This window comes from Brachyhypopomus gauderio, chromosome 2, assembly GCF_052324685.1.
Source record: "Brachyhypopomus gauderio isolate BG-103 chromosome 2, BGAUD_0.2, whole genome shotgun sequence".
NCBI classification, from domain to species: domain Eukaryota; kingdom Metazoa; phylum Chordata; class Actinopteri; order Gymnotiformes; family Hypopomidae; genus Brachyhypopomus; species Brachyhypopomus gauderio.
The window spans coordinates 36725432-36747711 of record NC_135212.1 but is presented as its reverse complement, the minus strand read 5'-3'; the positions used below and the strand labels follow the sequence as shown (position 1 = coordinate 36747711).

The 22280-nt window shown below is 44.9% G+C and overlaps 2 protein-coding genes across 3 annotated transcripts in view; one reads left to right on the top strand and one right to left on the bottom strand.

The window, feature by feature from the left end:
- Positions 1-1838: 1838 nt before the first annotated feature.
- On the bottom strand, positions 1839-14533 carry gpib (glucose-6-phosphate isomerase b). The gene is made up of 18 exons (XM_076995121.1): positions 14300-14533; positions 12919-13009; positions 12124-12192; positions 11663-11782; positions 10132-10215; positions 8109-8255; positions 7106-7177; positions 6892-6936; positions 6735-6788; positions 5514-5574; positions 5356-5399; positions 4877-5029; positions 4645-4774; positions 4011-4087; positions 3438-3566; positions 3070-3145; positions 2683-2749; positions 1839-2480 (listed from the first exon to the last, which is right to left on the bottom strand). Exons 1-18 carry the CDS (start codon positions 14416-14418, stop codon positions 2357-2359), a joined length of 1662 nt encoding a protein of 553 aa, XP_076851236.1. The 5' UTR covers positions 14419-14533; the 3' UTR covers positions 1839-2356.
- Positions 14534-16128: 1595 nt separating this feature from the next.
- The window catches only part of garre1 (granule associated Rac and RHOG effector 1), a 33339-nt gene continuing 27187 nt past the window's right edge, over positions 16129-22280 (top strand). Inside the window, exon 1 of one of the 2 annotated variants that reach the window (XM_076995052.1) lies at positions 16129-16224. The gene's annotated coding sequence lies outside the window, so the exon portion shown is untranslated. The other variant, XM_076995063.1, reaches the window with a different exon arrangement.

The following is a 22280-nucleotide window of genomic DNA, read 5'->3' as shown; positions in this document are numbered from 1 at the left end:
GGAAGCTTTGCACTTACCTTCAGAGCTGCTGTCTGTGTCTTCACAATAGTAAAGGAGCTCCGGTCCCAAAGGGACACTGTGTCCATGGTCCACATGGCCAGGAGGCCTTGGACCACCCAGCAGGCCTGACCACAGGGCCGGCCCACATCAGCCTCACCATTGGTCCTGCTGCTGTGGTGACATGAAGCTCCATGTGACTGCAGGCCGTGGGAATGAGAGGCAGGCCTGATCTGGGGCTCGCTGCAAAGACCTGTGGGATCTCCTTCCAGAAGTGCTCACAGAACTAAAGTGGAAATGGATGGAGTCTCTGAATATGAACACTGTGTCTGGAAGGCATACAGCAGATATACTGGTAATATAAGGCTGTGGGTGAACAATAATAAGATCATTTCACATAATTAAAAAAACACAGATTGTGTTTTTGTGTCTTCAACATTTCAGTCTATGAGCTAAAAGACACAACAGCAGAAATAATGTCAGGTAAAAACCCCAGAGACAGCCCTGTAATTCCCCCTCAGATCAGGCAGATGCAGACAAGACCAGGGAGGAAACTCCTCGATCCTGTGGACAAAGGGTGATGGTTGTACACACCAGAGCTGCCTCTCTCCTCCTGACAGGGAGAGACGGAGCATTCAGGACCCAGTTACGGATGAGCTACAAGGCACTGATGAACACGTTTCATCCTCCCAGCTGAAAATGTCCATCTTACGTGGAACCCAGATGTAATTTCCACTGTGCTGAGCCCCACATTCACGAAGCCTCTTCTGGGATGGCTGTCAGAGCACTTGTCCAAACAAACTCAAATAGTTTCAACCTCACATTTTAACGTAGCTGTGAAACCCCAGACTGATCATTTCTACTTTTGCATCTTTATGAATCCAACTCAATTCACATGATTTTCAGTCAAATGGGAACTTCAAGAAAATGGAATTTATGTTACCATGGTGACAGGGAAGAATTATGTAAGTCTTGATGGCTGTGGTTAACAGGTGGTGGATACTGTTTGACTGACAGGTCAAAAAAGCCAAAAGGTTAAAAATATGTTGCGGTTGGTAAAGACAACCAGGAAGACACCAAACCTTTGTGCAGGGCCTGGGCAGATTTTAGGGCTTATGTTCTTACAACTGCACTAATATATCTCTCACATAACCATAGCCTTTCAGTAAATATTACTCACTACAATCAGGATTATGCTGATTTACAGAGTCATACTGTACTCTGTTTAGGACCCTGTCTAGAGCCAGGCAACAAACTTACTAACATTACACTGCACACTGTACTTTGTTTTCAGTATTGTTATGTCAGAACAAAATCAAAACTCATTTAATGTGTTTGTGAACCAAGCCTGAAAATAAACTATGGTTTGGTTAGGTCTGAAGTAAAAAGAGTCGTTGCCAGGCAACAAGCTCCCTGAGCCAGTCTCTCTGTGGTTCGTATTTCTCTTCTCTTACCAATAAGTCTCAGAATACTTCAGAAGCAAAAAAATTTTAATAGATAAATAATTAAAATTCTATCAGCCAATAATCACACTTTATGGTTTTGTCTACTAATGTGGAATTAAAGCTGGCTGGAGTATATATTAACTGTCCTTCTTAAACTGCGTTTACTCTGAGCCATTCGGTGGACACACTTGGTTTTTGGTGGAGTGGAACGGAGTGAATGAGAACATTTCCCAGATGGGTTTCTGATTGATTCCCGTCTCTCCGAGTCTTCAAATACGGCCCAACTTGGGAAGACTAGAACAGAGGTAACCTTTGACCTTTTGTTCCTCAGAAGCAGCACTGGGAATGCAACAAGCTGACCAACAGTCAAGGAAACACACATGGCGACACCTGGTGGTCAGTCGTGGAAATCTTTGTTTGTTTTTCTTTCCACCAAGAGCCAGCAGTCACACTCATCACACAAAAAAGTCACAAGATTAATACCAAACAAGGAAACAGTTTGGATTTTCAGAGCCAGGTCAAACCTAAAGATTCATATGAAAATGTTAAAGGCACATTAACATTTCCTGCTAATCTGGTGAAACCTCTTTTTAGAATCTGGATTGCAAGAACTGACTTCAGGTCAGTGCAGAAGGACTAAACAAATTCATAGACAGCTCCAGAAAACAAAAAACAACAGTGTTTATACACTATTAGTTTACTCTGAAGTACTTTTTTTACACAAATATGTAAAACATATTATTATTTTTATTTAAGGCAATTATTCTTATATGCAGACTTTCACAGCATATCGGTGAAATGGTCTTAAAGCGTTAGGCGCCATGGCTTCTGGATATCCCAGGAGCCTTGGGGGCAGGATGGTGGTTGTGAGGGGGGGGGGGGCTGTGAAGCATGTTTGGTGTTTGTATGTGTGTTCAAGCAAAGTTCTTCTTGATGAAATTGATGAGGCCGTTGGTGGAGGAGTCGTGAGAGCTGACCTCAGCTGTGTCCTGCAGCTCCGGCTCTATCTTCTTGGCCAGCTGTTTCCCAAGCTCCACCCTGCAGTCGGGGAGGAGCCAAAGCCAACCAGCTCTCATTTCAAGTGACCCAACAACTGCTTATTCACGTCTTTACAGTGCTCCTGTTGTGCTCATCACTCAGTGTACATGAGACCCAATGAACAGAGTTTGCTTTTGGTCCTCATATACATACATACACACATACATACATGTTGGGGGCTGTTGGGGATATTGGGACTTACCCCCACTGATCGAAGCTGTTGATCTCCCATATGATGCCCTGGAGGAAGATCTTGTGCTCATACATGGCTGAGAAGGGAAACATGGTAACAAGACATGACGGTCAGTGCATTTACTTTAAACACATCAATAACAGCTCTGTAAAACAATCCAGATATCTAATAAAGCATGGCTACCCAACCCTGTTCCTGGGGGTCTGGTCGAATTTAGCTGCGACCAACCACAGTGTAATGGCCTTGGCTCGACACCCAAGTGCTTAAGAGGGTTTAAAACCTGGACCAGTCCAGAGCCTGGGGTGTGTCAAAAAGGGCTGTAACGAAACCTGTCTGAACAGACCTCCAGGGACAGAGGTATCAGGTCAGTCCATTAAGGCAGAGCGAAAATCTCACCGATCAGCGCTCCGAGAGTGTACGGTGTCAGCTTCTTGAACACTATGGAATTTGTTGGTTTATTTCCTTGAAATACCTTCAAACAGAGAGACAAATACGCATGGGGAAGGTGTGTGTGCAGAGATCCACCCAGCAAACCGCTGGTTAATAACAACTGATTCTGTAGAAAAAGAGTGACAATGAAAGTCTTGTTTATCTTTACTGGGGTCATATTCACTTTGTTCATATCTGAACTTTGTGGCCCTTCACTTTCATACCCCATCCAAGGTCCAATAGATATTTGCAGTTGGTAGTCTAAACATCACCACTAGGGGGCAGCGGAGATGAATATCTACTAATGTAATTGCCCACTGATGTTGTTTTCTCACTTTGTGCGGCAATATCTTCTCCAGCTTCTCAGCACTCATTCCTCCGGCCTGGAGCTCCTTCTTCGCCTCTTCGGTCGTCTTTCCCTTCATCAGGGCTTCGGTCTGAGCCAGGAAATTAGCCAACAGGATCTACACGCCCACACACAACCAGAGGTAGAATAAGACACACCAATACTGCATTAGAAACACTACACTATCTCACTATCAGGAACATTCAACTATCTCACAGCGCATATCCTAGCAGTCCAGGCCCAGAATGCTGACCAACCCTGATCCTGACTGCTCAGTTTTTGACCACAGGGTGGACTTTATTTGAAAGGCTAACCATGTTCAACAGAGCATTAGCTCTGTTACTGGAGGTATTGAGCTGGTTGTTCCTGAGGAGAGTGCTGGTGGAGGTATGAGTATGGGTCTGCTGGGCATCATTTCAAAAGCAATTAGGGTTTGTGTCATCGTTCAGTTCAGTAGCGGTGGGTCAGCGAACCTGAGAGACACTGCATATAACACAGCGTCTAGCATGAGAATGAGCATGAGAGTGAGAATACACAGAGAAGAGAAATGCGAACGGTGTACCTTGTGGTGCAGGTTACTGCGGATGGGGTGCTGAGACTGGGCAGGGATGAGGAAATCAGACGGGACCATACGAGTTCCTACACACACACACACACGCACACACACACACACACACACACACACACACACACACACACACACACACACACACACACACAGAGCGATAAATATAGAGCAGGACAGAGCAGAGCTTACAAGGTGGAACAGTTTTCCTGCTGTAAGAGTTTGAGTCATGCAGGATCAGATGGAGATGCTCCAGGACGGGCTCCTCTCATCACATCCATGAGGCCTGAGCCAATCAGAGCCAGACACTGCCCATGTTCTACCCCCGTCTTCCATTGCATTTAATCAAAAGGTCTGAATAAGCGAATCAGGTTAAAGTAGGCATGTGTTGTGATGCCATAGGTCAGAGGTTGTCAATCCAGTCTTGGGGGGCCATATTCACACCAGGATTTTGTTCTGGTGCAGCTCTGAACCAGGTGCGCTGGCCGCAGAGCTCTGTCACCTGGCTCAGGTGTGCTAGCTGCTAGACCAGAGAAACACAACTGGACTGGCTCAGTGTCCCTGAGGACAGGACTGAGAGATTCTGGTGTGGAAGCTTGTCTCTCTGGGAGGAGGAGCAGGCAGGTGTCACCTTGGTGGATAAGCTGATAGAATGCGTGCTGTCCGTTGGTGCCTGGCTCTCCCCACACGATCGGCCCTGTGTGGTAGCTCACCCGACTGCCGCCCCTCGTAACGTACTTTCCATTGGACTCCATATCGCCCTGCACATAATGAGGGCAGCGTAAAGGTCGCAGTGCAGAGGATGTGTGGGGGGTGTGTGGTAAGGGTCTGGAGGAGGTGTGGGGGGGGGGGGGGGGTCCCACCTGCTGGAAGTAGGCAGTGAAGCGGTGCATGTACTGGTCGTAGGGCAGCAGGCAGTGCGTCTCTGCCTGGAAGCAGTTGATGTACCAGACGCCCAGCATGGCCAGCAGGACGGGTGCGTTCTGCCCCAGGGGAGCTGTGCGGAAATGGGTGTCCTGCACAGAGCCGTTAGGTGGAGTTTACCCCGCAGGCAGGTGGAGTTTACCCTGCGGTTAGGTGGAGTTTACCCCTTGGGCGGGCGGAGTTATTTACACAAATGTTTGCATCAACTGAAGATGCCAAAACACCATCTAAAATGTTGCATATAAATACATGTGTCATTTCTTTATGTATCAATTTGTTGTCATGGGGACCAGCAAACATACTACAATAATATCAACATACTGCAATAACATCAATCTGCTGTTATTAGCCTGTTCTTTTTTTCTCCAGTTTTAATTTTATATATCATTTCATTTCTACAGTGATGACCTCTACCCACCATCCAGTGAGCTCCAGCTAAGAGTTTTTCAAAGTTCTCAAAGCCTGAGAAGGAAAAGGATGAACACAATGCTTGAGCCTCATGTCACCGTGGAAATCATGATCATTACAAGCCAGCGTTTGAGCGTGAAGCATTTGTGCGAGGACGTAGTAACTCACCGATGTGCAGAGCGATGGAGAGTCCGATTGCAGACCACAGGGAGTAACGTCCACCCACCCACTGGGACACAGGATTAAACAGTTGAAATAAATGGATAAAGTAAGTTCTCGATTAATTCCCTGTAACTGCCAGAAAGGCGGCTGCTCGTGACCACAGCTCTGCTGTTCACTACACAGACACACCTTCCCATCTCTGTTTGGCTATTCACAGCAATGCCTACGTTACGCTTTTCTAACAGAGCACTTCTCATGCTCTCACACTGCTATAAAGTTACAAAAAATTGTTTCAACCGTTCCAAGTCATTTTTCTTCAAAAACATTGTTAATAGAAATATTTTTAAGACCAGGTGGACGTGAGCTGTCTTCACACCCAAGACACACTGGACACCCAGGACACCAGGAACACACGAGACACTCTGGACACCCAGGACACCAGGAACATGCGGGACACCCAGGACACCCAGGACACTTGGCACACCAGGAACATGCAGAACATGTGGAACACCCGGGACACCCAGGACACTCAGGACACCAGGGACACCCGGGACTCAGTGTTCCCAGTCTCTCGGACAGCCTCACAGGCTGTAAGCATACAATAATACAGAAAAGATTCACATTTTAGACCTATGGAGACCTATGGAGACCTATGGAACTACTTAAGTTCACGAAGCTGCACATTCTAGCTGTCAGGTACTTGCTTCCTGTTCATAGTTGGAGTTGGAGAGATAAGACATTTAACAGAGTGAGAGAGAAAGAGAGAGAGAGAGAGAGAGAGAGAGAGAGAGAGAGTGAGAGAGAAAGAGAGGCATGACAGAGTACAGCCACACATCTCACTGAACACTCGGGGTCTGACACACACCATGAAGGGTACATAGTTGAGAGCGCCCCCTTTTTAAATATCAACAATGTGACTAAAACTAGCCCGACGCCCTTTAGGGTGACCCAGCCCCTCTGAGTGACTTCTGCACTAGAGAAGGTCAGGCTGTATTTATAAAGGCAGAGTGTGGAGCTCTATGAGGAGAGAATTTGGTTACCAAGCAGCTGCCCGAGTGTGTGCCCAGCCACCTACTTCACAGGGCAAAAGTCTACACTATTAATAGCTTTAGCCAGAGGCCCCTTCAGTAAAGGCAGGCTCATACACTTGACAGTAGTAAGGAGTCATCAGAAACACACACACACACACACACACACACACACACACACACACACACACACACTTACATCCCAGAACTCGAACATGTTCTCTGTGTCGATACCGAAGTCCTTCACTTTGGGCTGCAGGGTGAAAACCAATGGAAGAGAACACGTTAAGAATGTGAACGCTGGAAGAAACTTCTTCTAAAACTTCTGAATGTGTTCTAAATGTGAATAAACTTACAGCATTGGTGGAGAGGGCCACGAAGTGCTTGGCAACCGCGGAGCTCTGTGGATGATAGCTGTTCACATCAGTTTGACTGTTAGTCTCTAGTCTAGTGTCGATGTGTCAGGGGCCTGGTACACACTCATGCTTGCACACTTGGAGCCCATGGAGTCAGGCACAAGTGTAGAACCCAGGACGGTCCTGGGGTGATAGCCTAGTACTCAGAACTCACGTCCGTGGCAGCCTGCAGGAACCACTCCTTGGCCGACTCTGCGTTGGTGATGGTCTCCTGGGTGGTGAAGGTCTGCGAGAGATGGAGCAGGTGAGGGCTTACAGTATCATCAATCCAAAAACTAGAACTAGGAAAAATTAGATCCCTTGTTTCTTTTAGAAGACTGGAGCTTCAGTTCCACTCTTCCCTTGAGGAAGCTTTGTGCATCTCGGCATTGTGGTTTGGAGCAGTGGGAGGGTGTGTGTGTGGTGGAGGGTGTGTGTGTGTGTGTGTGGTGGTGGTGGTGGTGGTGGGGGGGGGGGGGGGGGGGGGTTGGACAGACTCTTTATTTCCATGGATTGACAATTTCTGACTCATGTTCCTCTCTGTGTTTTCCTATTTTGTTGCATGCACTCTTGTTGTAAGGGTCTTAGTTGCTTGTGGTCTGATGGGAGTTTTCTGAGTCACACGGCATTAGCTAGTACGTCTGACAGGCACTAACCTTTCACAATCAATAATGCAGTTTTTGTAAATTGGAAAATTATTTCCTTATTAGGAGCATAGAGTCAAGTCAAGTGACTGGTTTGTTTAAATGACTTGATCTCAAAGTTCAACATTTTTAAACGTCTGGCTGGATAATACAGCAGATCAAACTCTGGCTCTGGAATGCAGAGAGAAGGAAATCTTTTGTCCAAAAATACACTCACATGCAAACCAAAAAAGCACACAAAAATATGTGCATGCACACACAAACACACACCTCCCCTTTCACACACACACACACACACACACACACACACACACACACACACACACACACACACACACACACACACACACACACACACACACACACTCTGAAGATAGAAATACACAGACCCATGCAACCTACAACCTACATACACTTACAGACACACACACACACACAGATTACAGAGGCAGAACAGACAGCTGCACACACCGCGCTGTATCTGAGACGTATGAGGCAGATCTAGTGTGCTATGGGTGTGTGTTCTACAGGTACCTTAGAGGCGATAATGAAGAGAGTGGTCTCGGCATTGAGCTCTGCCAGGGTCTTGGCGACATGTGTCCCGTCAATGTTTGAGATGAACCACACGCGTGGCCCACCTTTGGAGTATGGCTTCAGGGCCTCAGTCACCATCAGAGGACCCTAGTAAACACAGTGTGACGCAAACAGTGCTCTGAATGCTACACACAACCAACCACATAATTACTTATCTATTATTTATCTTTTTATCTTTTGGGTGTTTAAGGCCCAATGTTTTCAGTGCGCTTACTGTGTTATGAAAAATAACTCACTATTAGGCCACATTCACTACAGCATGGAAAGGACTATGTTTATCAAAGTGCCAGGAGGCAAATTTGGCAAATACCTTCCAGCACTTGTAGTAAATAGAAGGAAGGAAAGAGAACAGACAGGATGGGGTGAGACAGGACAGGGTAGGACAGACAAGATAGGGTGAGACATGACAAGGTAGGACAGACAGGACAGGGTGAGACAGGACAGGGTAGGACAGACAGGACAGGGTAGAACACACAAGATATGGTCAGATAGAAAGAACAGGGTAGAACAGAGAGGACAGGGTGAGACAAGACAGGGTAGGACAGACTGGACAGGGTGAGACAGGACAAGACAGGGTAGAACAGACAGGACAAGGTAGGACAGACAGCAAAAGAATGAAAGGAAAGCAGAAGAAAAGACAGAAGCTCTTTGAGTATCTGGGTGATGAAGCTCTTTGAGTATCTGGGTGATGAAGCTCTGTTAGTGTCTGGGTGATGAAGCTCTGTGAGTGTGTGGGTGATGAAGCTCTGTTAGTGTCTGGGTGATGAAGCTCTGTGAGTGTTTGGGTGATGAAGCTCTGTGAGTATCTGGGTGATGAAGCTCTGTGAGTGTGTGGGTGATGAAGCTCTGTGAGTGTTTGGGTGATGAAGCTCTGTGAGTGTTTGGTTGATGAAGCTCTGTGAGTATTTGGATGATGAAGTTCTGTTAGTGTTTGGCTGATGAGGCTCTGTGAGTGTCTGGGTGATGAAGCTCTGTTAGTGTTTGGGTGATGAAGCTCTGTGAGTGTTTGGGTGATGAAGCTCTGTGAGTGTCTCGGTGATGAAGCTCTGTTAGTGTTTGGGTGATGAAGCTCTGTGAGTGTCTGGGTGATGAAGCTCTGTGAGTGTCTGGGTGATGAAGCTCTGTTAGTGTTTGGGTGATGAAGCTCTGTTAGTGTTTGGGTGATGAGGCTCTGTGAGTGTCTGGGTGACGAAGCTCTGTGCGTGTCTGGGTGATGAAGCTCTGTTAGTGATTGGGTGATGAGGCTCTGTGAGTGTCTGGGTGACGAAGCTCTGTGCGTGTCTGGGTGATGAAGCTCTGTGAGTTTCTCGGTGATGAAGCTCTGTGAGTGTCTGGGTGATGAAGCTCTGTGAGTGTCTGGGTGATGAAGTTCTGTTAGTGTTTGGGTGATGAAGCTCTGTGAGTGTTTGGGTGATGAGGCTCTGTTAGTGTTTGGGTGATGAGGCTCTGTGAGTGTCTGGGTGACGAAGCTCTGTGTGTGTCTGGGTGATGAAGCTCTGTGAGTTTCTCGGTGATGAAGCTCTGTGAGTGTTTGGGTGATGAAGCTCTGTTAGTGTTTGGTTGATGAAGCTCTGTGAGTATTTGGGTCATGAGGCTCTGTGAGTGTCTGGGTGACGAAGCTCTGTGAGTGTCTAGGTGATGAAGCTCTGTTAGTGTTTGGGTGATGAAGCTCTGTGAGTGTCTGGGTGATGAAGCTCTGTTAGTGTTTGGGTGATGAAGCTCTGTGAGTGTCTGGGTGATGAAGCTCTGTGAGTGTCTGGGTGATGAAGCTCTGTGAGTGTTTGGGTGATGAAGGTCTGTTAGTGTTTGGGTGATGAAGCTCTGTGAGTGTCTGGGTGACGAAGCTCTGTGCGTGTCTGGGTGATGAAGTTATGTTAGTGTTTGGGTGATGAAGCTCTGTGAGTGTTTGGGTGATGAGGCTCTGTGAGTGTGTGGGGTGGTGAAGCAGCTGTATTCCACACACCAGGTCCGAGCCTCCGATACCGATGTTGACCACATCAGTGATGGACTTCCCAGTGTAACCCTTCCAGTCCCCGCTGCGGACTCTCTGCAACAGCGAGAAGACATCAGCAATGGAAATATTCTACATGCAGCACATGAGCATAGATTAGCATCATGGATTAGCAGACTGAAAAAAAGAAGTGAAAGAAGTTGATTGAGGTGCCCTTCAAGCAGGAAACACACCTCCTATAGGGTTTATACACTGTATTGATTTGGGTTATGGGAGTTTAAGGGCCCTGGAATAGAGGGTGCACTACTACTACTACTACTACTACTACTACTACTACTACTACTACTACCACTACTACTACTACTACCACCACTACTACCACCACCACTACTACTACCACTACTACTACTACTACCACCACTACTACTACTACTACTACTACTACTACTACTACCACCACTACGACTACCACCACTACTACTACTACTACTACTACCACCACCACTACTACTACCACTACTACTACTACTACCACCACCACTACTACTACTACTACTACTACTACTACTACCACCACCACCACTACTACTACTACTACTACTACTACTACTACTACCACCACCACCACTACTACTACTACTACTACCACCACCACCACTACTACTACTACTACTACTACTACCACCACTACTACTACTACTACTACTACTACCACCACTACTACTACCACCACTACTACTACCACCACCACTACTACTACTACTACTACTACTACTACTACTACCACCACTACTACTACTACTACTACTACTACCACTACTACTACTACTACTACTACTACTACTACTACTACTACTACTACTACTACCACCACTACTACTACTACTACTACCACCACTACTACTACTACTACTACTACTACTACTACTACTACTACTACCACCACCACCACTACTACTACTACTACCACCACCACTACTACTACCACCACCACTACTACTACTACCACCACTACTACTACCACCACTACTTCTACTACTACTACTACTACTATTACCACCACTACTACCACCACTACTACTACTACTACTACTACTACTACTACTACTACTACTACCACCACCACTACTACTACTACTACTACTACTACTACTACTACTACTACTACTACCACCACTACTACTACTACTACCACCACCACTACTACTACTACTACTACTACTACTACTACTACTACTACTACCACCACCACTACTACTACCACCACCACTACTACTACTACTACTACTACTACTACTACTACCACCACTACTACTACTACCACCACTACTACTACTACTACCACCACTACTACTACTACTACTACTACTACTACTACCACTACTACTACTACTACTACTACTACTACTACTACCACCACTACTACTACCACCACTACTACTACTACTACTACTACCACTACTACTACTACCACTATTACTACTACTACTCTCCTACATCAGTGGCCCAACTGACAATCCATTTCGATATATGAGACACTTACATGGCAGAACCCCTTCATTTTCTCCAAGACCTTGTTGACCTCGGGCATGACGTCTTTGCCATCCACCATGATGGGCGTGTTGGAGCGGTTCCTCAGGGCAACATGGAGCACAGCCCGATCCTGAACACACAGCAGGAGACACAATTAGACAGGAGACACACTCAGGCAGGAGACACACCCAGGCAGGAGACACCTACATAGGAGAAACACTTAGGTGCCTGTTGGCTGAGAACTGGTTAAGTGCACTCTGAGCATACAGTTCTAAGAACAGGTCTCAGTGCTGAATAGCTGCTCAGATAAGCATTTCTCTGCCATCACACCCTGTGTCCCTCAGGTAGGGTGTGATCTGAGCAGTGGCATCAGGAGCAGTGCAGCAGTGTCCCTACTGTGCCAGGGTTGTGGCTCTGTGGCTGGATGAACACAACCAAGACAGTCAGAGGGAAACAAGGCTAGGTGCAAACCTCCGTGAAGTTTATCTTCTCTCCGGAGAACATCCTGTCACGAGCAGCCTCCACTCCCCTGGACTTCGCCTGGATGTGAAGACATGATGATACAGTGATGATGCTGTGATGATTCTATGATGATAATGTGATAAAGCTGCGGTAAGGCTGTGATGATGCTGTGATGATATTGTGATAATGCTGTGATAAAACTAATGATACTGTGATGATACTGTGACAAAGCTGTGATAATGCTGCAATGATACTGTGATGATACTGTGATAAAGCTGTGATGATGCTGTGATAATACTGTGATGATATTCTGATAAAGCTGTAATAAAGATGTGATGAAGCCATAATTATTTGTGATAAAGCTGTGATGATACTGTGACAAAGCTGTAATGAAGCTATGATGATGCTGTGATAATCCTGTGATAAAGCTGTGATGATGCTGTAATGATACTATAAGGATACTGAGATAAAGCTGTGATGATATTGTGATAAAGCTGTGATAATGCTGTGGTAAAGCTGTGATAATGCTGTGCTGATGCTGTGATCAAGCTGTGATGAAACTATGATAATGCTGTGAGAAAGCTGTGATGGTGCTGTGATGATGCTTTGATAACCCTGTGATGATGCTGTGATGATGATGCTGTGATAACCCTGTGATGATGCTGTGATAACCCTGTGACGATACTGTGATAAAGCTGTGATGATGCTGTAATGATGCTGTGATAACCCTGTGATGATGCTGTGATGATGCAATGATGAAGCTGTGATAAAGATGAGGCTTTATGAGAACTCTTTTCTCATTACCAACTCAAGCAGCATTTGCAGAACATCCTCAGTGATTAGGTTCTTTGAGTAGTCCAGAAGAATCTCCCCCTCATCTGTTTTCAGTGTTAAGCTGTGGAAAAGGCCCGAAACACAAACGATTTTAAAATGTACATGGGCAAGCATTATACCATTCGGCTTTATTTGAATATTTCTAGGTCTATATATCTGTAATATATGTCTGTACCACACCACTGAAACCTTCTTTCTTATACTACTTTCAACATTACAAAAGTATAACAGTTTCACTGTTTGTATCTTACTATGAAACAATAAGGTGTGGTCAAACTTGTACCATACATGTAGCCTACATAATGAAAAAGCAAACCTTCCAAAACCATGTAAACCGTTCAGAAGGTTTCCAAAGAAAAGAACCACACTGTGAACACGTTTTTGTTGATGCCATTCACAATGTTGAACTGACTTGAATCATACAGACAAACCGATACATATGCAAGTATAAAGACTGTTATTTATAAACTATTAACAACATGTAAAATAACACTCCAGTGAAACATATGTGGTGTTCACATAAAAGGTCGTCTATTAAAAACGATTTTAGAGGAGATAATCACTTCCGTCTAAACGCTGTCAACTCTGGGGTCATTCTGAAAGTGGAGGATGTTGGGTTTGGTCTTACATTTTGTCTGGTGTAGTCAGCTTCTGTCGTGCGTTTATTATTTAAGGAAAACTTAAATAAGGTTCAACAAGTAAAAAATATACTTGTATGTAGTAAACACAAGAATCGGATTTTCTAATTTCACAGAATTGTTATGGAACATAGGCCTACAGGATCTGAGGTTTATAATCTGTGTCTCTGAATAGACACAATGCCATAATTGTGAAGGCTTGTAAACGATACGAATGCAGACTCGAACGTCATGGAATCGCTGTGGTACACACGGTGACTTCTGCTACCAGTGCCAAAACAATTCTACAAAATTGCTAAAGGATAAAAAATAAAAACAAGACATCTTAACACTATATTTTCGCATGTGGTGTATATTTCGCAGCTTCGTTCATAAGAAACACCCCCGTGTTGTATTCGAGTAAGAGGTTGTATGTAGTTTATAACGTAGTAGTAATGTAGTAATAACGCCTGCATTATTAGATGATGTCACGTTTGTTCGTGTACAGTATGCGAGCTGAGATGAGTGGACGATTAAACGCTCCGCAGCGTGGAACACCAGGCGGGATGATGTACCTGCGATCTGTCCGTCAATAGGCTGGACGAGCCCGCCCACACGGACCGGGCAGAGCCACGCTGTGAAATGGCTTATATTACCTGTCATATTTTCAATATAGGCCTACTATTTTGTACGCCGTCTCCAACCTGCGCAAACTTTTGGACGGGTTATCTTACCTGAACTTGCTGAATCTTTGTTTGTCAGCCTCGAACATTTGCCTCATATCGAGACTCCCGCCATTGACTTTGTACCATTGCTCGAGCTTTTGAAAGTTGGGGTCGCTCGCGAGTCCCATTGCGATGTCTCACGCGCCTCAGAACGGGCAGAGTGACACGAGCGCTGCACGACGTCTTTGAAGGACGTCCCCCACGAACCCGGTACCGTTACCGACGGCTAAACGTGCAGCTCGTCCAATCGTAACTGTTTGCTCCAACTATAGCAGCCAGTGACTGACTCCAACTGTATACAGTACAGACGGCTGACGGGCAGACTATAGTTAGTGCGCTGCACGTTTGTATCGGTCTTTAGCGGCGTGTCGACACATTTGGTTATGGTGTCTAATCGATACATTGCTCCTCCACAACCATATGTATATAGATACGCAGTGTATACATCTAAGCTACCTTGAAAGGGTCCACTAATTTCTAAATTCAGTTCACAAGGTTTACTAAAAGGTAGGTATTCAAAGACTTTCTTAATAATTTTACAGCGTTGTCGTTTTGTTATAGAAGGTAGGTATAGATAGATAGATAGATAGATAGATAGATAGATAGATAGATAGATAGATAGATAGATAGATAGATAGATAGATTGCACATGTATAACGAAATTGAGCAGCAATCCCAAGGTGCTAGACGTAGACATATAATAAAAAAATAAATACATTTTTAAAAACTGTAATACACAGTAAGACAAAAATACAAAATAGTGCAAAATTCGCCATATTGATCTGTGAGAGAGTGCGTGTTTAGATGTGTTCAATTCCCGCACAGCGCTAGGATAGTATGGAAGCTGTTCTTAAATCTATTAGTCCTGGATGTGATGGACCTGAGGCGTTTTCCCGAGGGCAGCTGCTGGAATAGATGATGTCCAGGGTGGGAGGAGTCTGAATGAATGAATTCAGTATGAATTCGTAACAGTTTACACAATAAAATTGTGAACAACAACATTCACAACTGTAAAAATAATATTAAAAAGAAGAAGAAGAGGAATAATCAAGAACATATACGCCCATTTTTGGACACCTGCAACTATGAACCTGCAACTATCGCCACCTGCAGCAAAAAATGGCCACACTTTTTCTCGTCTGTCATACGACACCCACCACTAGAGGGCAGGACAGCCCACCTCTTCAATGATGTGGTGTGTGGTGTGTTACAGATGTGGTGTGTATAAATACTGTGTATCACAGTATTTTGCTAGTTTGATATATGCATATTATTCATATATATATATAGATCTACTGTAGATTGGTTGCTTGCTGTGACAAATAGGTAATAACAGAACAGAATACCCTATTTGTATCATATTATTGGCTCATTAAAGCAGTGACCACGAGGAGATATTTGTTGCTCTTTTTATTGAGGAAGTATAGTGAGTTTCCGTCAGATACAATCTAACTCTGTAGGCCTAACAAATCAAATTTAGCACTTCAGATTCTGAGACCTTACATCCAAATCAGCAGTTTACATCTACAGAGTTTTGCATTTTCTATGTATATGAGAGTAGTGATTGTTGATATTAGTCTGGCTCCACTTCAGTAAACAAAGTCATATCGACGATCGTTTAACATATCGGCGTAGCCGTTGTTATTATTTTACTTTTCTTCGGGTGGATGTCGAAGAAAGAAATACAATAAAATAAAAACAGGTTTACCTACCCACCTATTAAATATATTTAAACATACCCTGCGATAAATACTTAAACCTACCGTACTAAAAGATATTGAAACATTTTGTACTAAAAGATTTGTAAATGCATGGGCCAGCCACGCCTGTGGTACACCTGGACATCTCCCTCAGTGGGGACCCGATACCGAGAGACGTCACTTCCGTTATACACACACAGGGATTCTCTGTCAGGAGGGTGGGATACATAGCTGGTAAGTGATGCGATTATCGCCTGTGGATTCACGTTTTTTATTATCTCATTAACACGACGCCCCGCGTCGCCTAGTGCGAGGTTGATCATTATGGTTACTGACCCACCGAAGCGCGGGCGAGCGGTTGTTTTTCAAGTTCCCTGCGCGTTTTAAGATCGTGTCGCGCGGCGCCAGGCTACGTGCTAGCTTGGCGCTAACGCCCGTGGAGCGGCTAGCTGCGCGCGACAGGAGCGTTACCTCAGGTTAGCATAGCGGGCTAGCGCTCAACCCCCGAGTGCTGTAGCTGCTCGTCTTCCTTCTTTATTTTCGAGGACGTTTCACACCCGCCGACTGATTCTGAAGTTTATGGTGGTTTCTATCGTGTTTTACCTGCTGACCGGCTAAACTCGCTAAATGCGGGTCAGGGCTGGTTAACGTCGCTGCTAGCTAGCTGTAGCTAACTGAACCCGATTATCACGTTAGCCTCGAAACTGGCCGCATCGACCTGGAGTTCGGACCGCGCACAAACGTCCTGGTCCGGTCACACTGCGAACCGAGCTTGTCCTGGTCCGGTCACACTGCGAACCGAGCCTGTCCTGTCTCCACTCGTGTCGCGAAGACTGCTAGCTGGCGAACTAGTCACCAGCAACTATTTATTTCTAGCTAAGTAGTTATGTTGACGTATCGGCTGGCAGGACGCCGCTGGCCGTGGGGTTGTGTCTCCTAAAATGGGGCTAAACCCAGTTTTGGTGGTTCCGTTGGCGTGTAGATGTGTCCACTGGTGAGTGTGAGGAATGAAGAATGCAGGGTCGCCCAACCTCACACACACGCAGCCGAGCTGCTGCAGGGCGTTAAGGCCGTATTAATAGCTCGCTCGGAGTGGACCCGGTAAAGCTGACGTGAGTTTCGGTGAAACTGACCGACTGCGCCTACGGAAACAGAGTGTCTTCCTGCGAAGGTCCGGATAAAAATACATAAATACTCGAATACTAAATGTAACCAGCACATAGGAGGTCCGACAACCCCCACCAGACAGGCAGCTCGAACGGGTCGGGTAAGTTCTGTGTACCCTTTACACTTGGTCCTGTGTTTAGCTCCTCGTTGTGTATCGGTGTCTAAATACTGAATTAGACATTTATTATTATTTCCAAAAGACAAGATCTGTATATAATTATTATAAAGTCAGTTTTGAAACTGTAAGACATAAGTTGGCTAATGAAACTTTGACCTAGCTAAGATCGAAGAATAGGATTGTATCGGATTATCATCATGCTTGGTAGATTTTCAAGTCGAGGAATCCAGTTGTTAGTAAAAGTAACAATAGTTTCGTTTCCTCCATGTGTGTTGATTAATGTTTCAAAGTGACTTTAATGTTACCGTAATTTGTAGTTTATTTACAGAATCTTCATTTCTGTCGCATTTGTTAACCGTCTTGGCGCCTTGAAATGTCTCTTACATACCAGACACTGATGATGTCATTTGATTTCTGATATTTCCAAGGAAAAAAAACATTTAGTGAGATATTAAAGAACGTGGCGGTGTGTGCACGCTGGGAATATACAGTTAAAGCTCTGAATGTAAAACATATTATATAAATGTGTATGAATTATTTGTTAACATTTATTGTCACAAAATAATTTATTTGTTTATATTTTAACATTATAAGCTTTGTCAAAACAGGCAGTCCTGTCCACACATATCAAATTTAATTGACTATTGGGTACTTGGGTGTTTTTATTTTCATTTGTTTTTTGTTGATATTATCTTGCAACTTAAAAGATGCATCTTCTGAAAGAAAAACACTGGTGCATATTCATATAGACATGAATCTGTGATAACCACTGTGGCATTTATTAATGCCTCCACATACAATGACTGTGATGAAGTTGGACAGGTGAGAGATGAGAGCCGAGAGCTACTAACCAAAGGAATACATTACTGTTTACTTCAAACTCATCACACAACCTGTTTGTAACACAAGCTCTACATTTAATTGGAGCTTAGGAAATCAGCACCGTGAATTATGATTTAACAAAACCCAGATCTAAGCAAAATTCATACCCCAAGAGTGCAGCTATAATGTCTCAACAAGACATGTCTGTCTCTTTGGCTCTGTGTGTGTGTGTGTGTGTGTGTGTGTGTGTGTGTGTGTGTGTGTGTGTGTGTGTGTGTGTGTGTCTGTCTCTGTGTCTCTCTCTGTTTGTATCTGACCGTCTCTCTCTATCTCTCTAGCTTGTTTAAGTGCTGAAAACAGAGCGAGGCTCTGCCATCGTAGCGTGCCTCACAAGCTAGGCTCTTTGGCGACGGTCTTGCTGAGGTCATGTGGAATGTATTTCCTGTTTGGGTCCCTTCAGTTTGGGAATGAAAGAAAGAAGGGGGGAAAAAGAGCGTCTCCCTGTTGAAGTGCTGGTGACGCTGTCCTGCTCCCTTAGAAGCCACGGCTGCCTTCCCAGATCAGGCTGAGAACATGCGTGCTGGGGCCCGGGTCGTACCGCAGACCCACTGCACATCCAGGCGGCGCACGTGTGTAGAGCGGGAGACAGCTTTTTGAATTTCTGTGCAGGGGTTTAAATGTGCATTTTGGAGTGAGCAAAAAAAGAAGTGGTCAGATTTGTGTGCTGCGCGAAACGCTTCAGAGGCGTGATACTGAACTCGGGCCCTGCTGGGCGAGCCATGCTAGTGTGGGGAACACGCCACTGGTGGGCTTATTCCTGTGATAAATGTGGTTTTCGGATGCTATGGCCTGCTATGCTATGGCCTGTAGTTAGACGCAGATGGGCCACTGTAAAAAGAGTTGGGCTGTTGATTTGCTGTGGCTGCAAACAAATGTACTGTATGTCCTGATTATGTAGTAACATAAGGTTTTGTATAAATCTCTCCTCTGTATGCAGTGTGCCTGTCTTTGCCTTGTGGTGTAGTATTTCTAATTTTACTCTTGCATGCCTATTAATTCAGGGTTGTGTGTATTTGTTTCTACTGACCAGAGAAGCAGGCTGATATGTCCCATAACAAAGCATTCCTGTGTTGTTGTTCGTGGATTGTTCAGAATATAGTATGCTCTTTCCCTTTCTCTCTTGCTCTCCCCCCCCCTCTCCCCCAGTCGTTTAGAATGTCACAATGGAATCTTTTCATGGGGAAAGAGGTGTGTTGTAACAGGACAGATTAGGACCTCTGTGTCTTGTGTCATGTTTCATTCATTTTCTGCCCCTTGCTGTGAAGAAGGAAAGAGCAGAACACGCAGTGGTAGGAGTCCGTCAGTCATCCTGTAAGAGTTGTTTGCTTATGTTTTGGCAACCTGATAGTTAGTATGTCTGATTCCTAATTTCAGACATTGGTTGGACAACGTTGGGTGTGCTGCTGGGAGTTTGGTAGCTGAGGTGTGAGGCCTGTTGGGAGAGAGGTAGTTGGACTTGGCCTTATTTTATTCTAACTACCTTGAAACTCACTGGCTCACAGGTGAGTTCTTCTAGGGGGGTTTCTCCTGTCAGGAGCTTTGATTGGAGCCTCCATTAACCTTTCCTTAACCGTTTTGCGTCTTTTCTACCTTCTGAATGATGTCATTGGAAAACCAAGAGTTACAGGATGGAGTTGTAATTTTCTTGACGTTAGTCTTTTATCTTTACCCGGTGTGTTTACCCTCCCTGATCCCTTATCTCTCTCGTCTCTTATAGACACAATGCAAATATTCACAGAGTGCTTTATTTTCCCTGCTCCATTCGGAAGGATATAATAGTCTGCTCCGTGTCATCATGTTCAGGCACTGAAGTTAACACCATGCAGTTCATGTGCCAGACAAGGGAAGGTTTGTAGAGAGCTGCCTACCGGTCAGTGTGTTGTTGTGAAGATGCGCGCACCCTTACACACACTTCCTGCACAGCACTTTGGGACACGTGCGAGAGGGTTAAGAGCGTAACTGCTGACATTTTCTTCTGTTTTGTACTGTTTGTTGAGGTTTATTGGCCTAATGATGCCCATGAACTTCACCCTGCCTTGTGTTTGCAGTAATTAACCCAGAAAAGTGGCGTGTTGAAGCCAGCAGTTGTTCTCCATTCGTGTGGAGTTTCTTGGTGCTGTCTGTCTGCGTGGTGTGGTGTGCTCCTGCCCGTGGAGCCCTCCGCACTGGCCTCCGCTCACGTGCTGCCTGTGGAAAGGTCTAAATGTCATCGTTTGATCTCCTGGCATGGAGCAGTGGGTGCAGGCTATTGTGCTATATGTTGTACCAGTTTGGGTTTAAAAGCAAAAGTGTAATGTTTCTAAAGTCCAAGGTTTCTAACAGTACAATATTGTTCATGCCTGTTTTATTTTTTTGTTTTTTTGCTGGTACAGTTACTCCTCCCAGCACATGATGCAGATAAAATATCAGTTTCACAATGTAGCTGAACATGAGTAAGACATTATGGATGAATGATCAGTGTCCCAGTGTGGACAGAGTAGTGCTACCACTACAATACAGAGAAAATATTGACATTGCAGCATCGATGAAATAGTAACTCTACAGAGGCCTTGTGTCCTTCTAATTCAGGTTTGGCAGAAATATGGCCAGAACTGGGTCAGGCGACAGGTTCATACCACTGGCTGATTAGAGTAATGGCTCTGCTCAAGTTCATAATGTCCTAGCAGGAACCCAGCATTCACAGTGTTGGGAACCTGTTGCCTGACCCAGTTCAGGCCATATTTCTGTTCCTCACACTCGGGCAGACTGGGTTTTGTGATTTGCAAGGACCAAGGAAAGGTTGCTTGTTTTGGAGTTCTTTCAGGCTAGACATTTCTTTCTGCTGTGGAATTTATTTACTAAATGTGCAGCATTGTGTGGCAACCCAGAATGCACTGTAAACTTGTACAGGGCACATCCCATTTCTGTGAACCCATGCCTCTATGCTCAGTGCTGTCGTTTACTGTCTTGTTCACTCTCTGGCGTGCAGGCCTGGTACCTGTGGTCACTGCTTTCCCATTGGCTCTTTCTTCCTGGCTCCCTCCCATTGGCTTTCTCTCTTTTTATGTGATTCTTCCTATGCTTGTTTGTTTACTCTGTCATGTGATTTACAAAATACATAGCCTACCCCATGCAACCTTCTGCATAGGTGCTATATAAATAAAACAGATTATTAATTGTTGTTATTGTTGGTGGTGTTCATTCCAAGACGGTGTTTATCTCCTGAAAGGGAACTAGATTGAACAGAAACGTGCCAGAGACACTGAACATTTCCGTTTTCAAATTGACCTTTGCTCCTTTTCAGGTTGTTTGTGCAGAACTGCCTTGACCCATGTAGTGATGTCTGGGATCCCACGCTGTCTGTGTTTAGGGGACTCTGTTGTAGCTGCCGCTTGCTGTTCTGTTTCCGAGGTAACCAGTCTAAGCCTGTCCACTTAGCTACTTTCTTTGCATGACAAATTTGCATTTCCCCAGAGAAACTCAAACAGTTGTTATGAGCGCTCTAGACTTGAGAGCTAGCCTGTGCGACAGACGTTGTAAGCGGCTTGTCTGGGAGAGAGATGTTTGTAAGCTTTGTTTTTAGCACAGAAAACTTGCAAAGTTTTCTTTGCAAGACAAAATGCAAAGTGCATAGTTAGTTATGAGGAATAGAGCACCCCCACCCCCATCCCCCCCAATATACTTCTGAAATCAGTCTGACTCGTGTAAAGTTACATTAGTAAACAGCTGCTTGCAGGCTTCTGCAAAGAACAATTCGTAACCATCTTGCGACCTAAACTGCATTGGATGTGTGCTGTAGACCTGCCCATGTGCTCCTGCATGTCTCGCATCAAAAGACTTTAGCTGCCAAATCTTCTCATTTTGCCAGCACCACCAGCCTCTTGGTTGTGCAGGTGTTTTCTTTGCTTTAAGAGCACATTTCTGTATATAGTCATCAGTATAATGTACTGCAGCTTCAGGTCAGGCATTTCATATTGCACACAGATTTCCCTTTTACTTACCCACATTCTGGCTCTATTACCAGCCCAAATATAAAAGGACTCAGTTCAGTATTGTCCCCTTGTCTGCCAGACACGGAGAGAAGATTTTAATCACAATCACAATCGTCGTCCGAGATGCCAGACTGCAGGCCTTCTGATGGCTG

Coding starts and splice junctions, on each gene's coding strand:
- gpib (XM_076995121.1), bottom strand. CDS start 14,418: ATGGGACTCGCGAGCGACCCCAACTTTCAAAAGCTCGAGCAATGGTAC. Junction 2,750..3,069: donor CACTCTCGGAGCGCTGATCG/GTGAGATTTTCG, acceptor TTCCCTTCTCAG/CCATGTATGAGCACAAGATC. Junction 2,481..2,682: donor AACAGCTTCGATCAGTGGGG/GTAAGTCCCAAT, acceptor CCCCGACTGCAG/GGTGGAGCTTGGGAAACAGC.